Source organism: Penaeus chinensis, chromosome 28 (genome assembly GCF_019202785.1).
Source record: "Penaeus chinensis breed Huanghai No. 1 chromosome 28, ASM1920278v2, whole genome shotgun sequence".
Taxonomy (NCBI): Eukaryota; Metazoa; Arthropoda; class Malacostraca; order Decapoda; family Penaeidae; genus Penaeus; species Penaeus chinensis.
The window spans coordinates 7,004,026-7,006,525 of NC_061846.1; the positions used below are offsets into that span (position 1 = coordinate 7,004,026).

The 2,500-nt window shown below is 24.1% G+C and overlaps 1 protein-coding gene across 1 annotated transcript in view; it reads right to left on the reverse strand.

Moving 5' to 3' along the window:
- Window positions 1-2,210: 2,210 nt before the first annotated feature.
- The window catches only part of LOC125039957 (transient receptor potential cation channel subfamily A member 1 homolog), an 18,911-nt gene continuing 18,621 nt past the window's right edge, over window positions 2,211-2,500 (reverse strand). The window contains exon 22 of the mRNA XM_047634362.1: window positions 2,211-2,420. Within this exon, the coding sequence (XP_047490318.1) occupies window positions 2,211-2,420 (210 nt within the window). The remainder of the gene's footprint in view (window positions 2,421-2,500) is intronic.

Below are 2,500 nucleotides of genomic sequence, written 5' to 3' on the forward strand. Positions count from 1 at the left end.
CTCATCAAAACAACACAGAACTAGATTGTATTGAAGTCCATTATTATTATAATTGTTATTAATTGTTGTTGTCTCTGTTGTTGTTGCTGTTGTTGTTATTATTAGTGTTATGATTATTTTATCATTGTTATTATAATTATTATTATTATTATTATTATTATTATTATTATTATTATTATTATTATTATTATTATTATTATTACTATTATTATTATTATTATTATTATTATTATTATTATTATTATTATTATTATTATTATTATTATTATTATTATTATTATTTTTATTATTGTTGTTGTTATTATCATTTTTATTATCATTATCATTATCATTATCCTTATCATTATCATTATCATTATCATTATTATTATTATTATTATTATTATTATTATTATTATTATTATTATTATTATTATTATTATTATTATTATTATTATTATTATCATTATTATTATTATTATTATTATTATTATTATTATTATTATTATTATTATTATTATTATACTATTATTATTATTATTATTATTATTATTATTATTGTTATTATTATTATCATCATCATCTTCATTATTATCATCATCAGTTACTATAATAATAATTATTATCATTGTTATTATTATTATTATTATCTATATAATCGTTATTGTTATTGTTGTTGTTATTATTATTATTATTATTATTATTATTATTATTATTATTATTATCATTATCATTGTTATTGTTGCTGTTGTTGTTGTTGTTATTGTTATTTTATTAATACTATTATTATTATTATTATTACTGTTATCATCATTATTATTATTATGACTACTACTACTCATATTATTATTAAAAATACTATTTCTATTATAATAATGATAATGATAAAAAAATATATATTATTATCATTATCATAATATCTATATAATCGTTATTATTTTTTATTATTATCATTATCATTATTATTATGATTATTATTATTATTATTATCATTACCATTATTACCAATATTAGATGTAGTACAGTTGTTATTATCACTATCAGTATTATCACTAATACAAAAAGTGTTAGTAGTATCATCGAATTGCATCATCATTATTATGAATGCTTTTGAAATTACACTGCCATTGTTACTGTTACTGTTGTTTTCACTATCATTTTCATTGTTATCATTATTTCCATTGTTCCTGTATGTTTTGTAGCTACCGTTGTTGTTATTAGTGTTGTTTATGTCATCGTTACCAATATCATACTTGTTATTACAAATATACTGATACTGTTATCTGTAGTATTATCATTATCGCTAGTATTATAGTTACTAGCAGTGATATTATCAATACCAAAACTAGTATTATCATAATTACTGTCACAGTTATTTGTATTGTTATCAGTGAGGTTTTTGGTTTTTGTCATTATAATATATATATATATCTATATTTCCTTTATATTTATCATGATCATTACAGTCGTGTTATCATTATTATTATTATTAATTTAACTTACAACAAGCTTTATAGAGAAAAGAAAATGTCATTCAGATATATTTTGATTTGGCTCAGAGAAGGTTAAAGAAAAATCCTTAAACGAGATTTCATATTCAATAAAGTAAAAATATCAGCATTATCTTTTAACTGTATTAGCATTATAAAAGACTGATATTCATGCTAATAAATAGAAGGAAAATTAGTTGTTTTACTCTTCCAGGGAATCAAATAATCAACAGCCATACAAAGATCTGAATATTTGCATCATCATTAACATCCATGACATACACCTCTCTATATAAACACACTTGCAAAAGAACTTTAATAACAAAAAAAAAAAAAAAATCGAAAAATCACTCTCTAGGAAAGAAAATGAGAATAAAATCTTGACCTGGCACTCTCTAGGAAAGAGAGCGAAAATAAGATCTTGACCCGACACTCTCTTGGAAAGTAAAATAGAACACAATTTTGAACCAGCACTCTCTAGAAAGAATAAAATGAGAGTAAAGCCTTGGCCCAGCACCCTCTAAGAAAGAAAACGAGAGTAAAATTTTGACCAGGCATTCTCTAGGAGACGAAACGAAGAAAACAAGATGGAGATATTGACCCAGCACTCTCTAGAAAGAAAAACGAGAGTAGAATCTTGACCTGGCACTCTATCAGAAGGAAAGCGAGAGAGTAAAATCTTGACCCAGCAATCTCTAAACAAGAAAAGAAGAGAAAAAAACACCAAACTTTCAAATATGTTCAAAATATCCTGAAAATCGACTTGGTTCTCTTAGTCTGAGGATGCATATGGTTCAGAACCTCGGCCACCTGTGTCTTCAGTTCCCCCACGTCCTTCACAGCAGACTTCAGCTCAGCCATATCAGTCAGCATGGCTTTCATCTCGCCCAGGTCGTTCATGGCTGAGTTGAGGCTGAGGACTTCTCTCCGGAGGGTCTCCATTTCGTCGACCTGTTTGTTGTTATTGTTATCATAATTATCGTTATTATTATGATCATAATCATTGTTAACATGGTCATCATTATTACCAT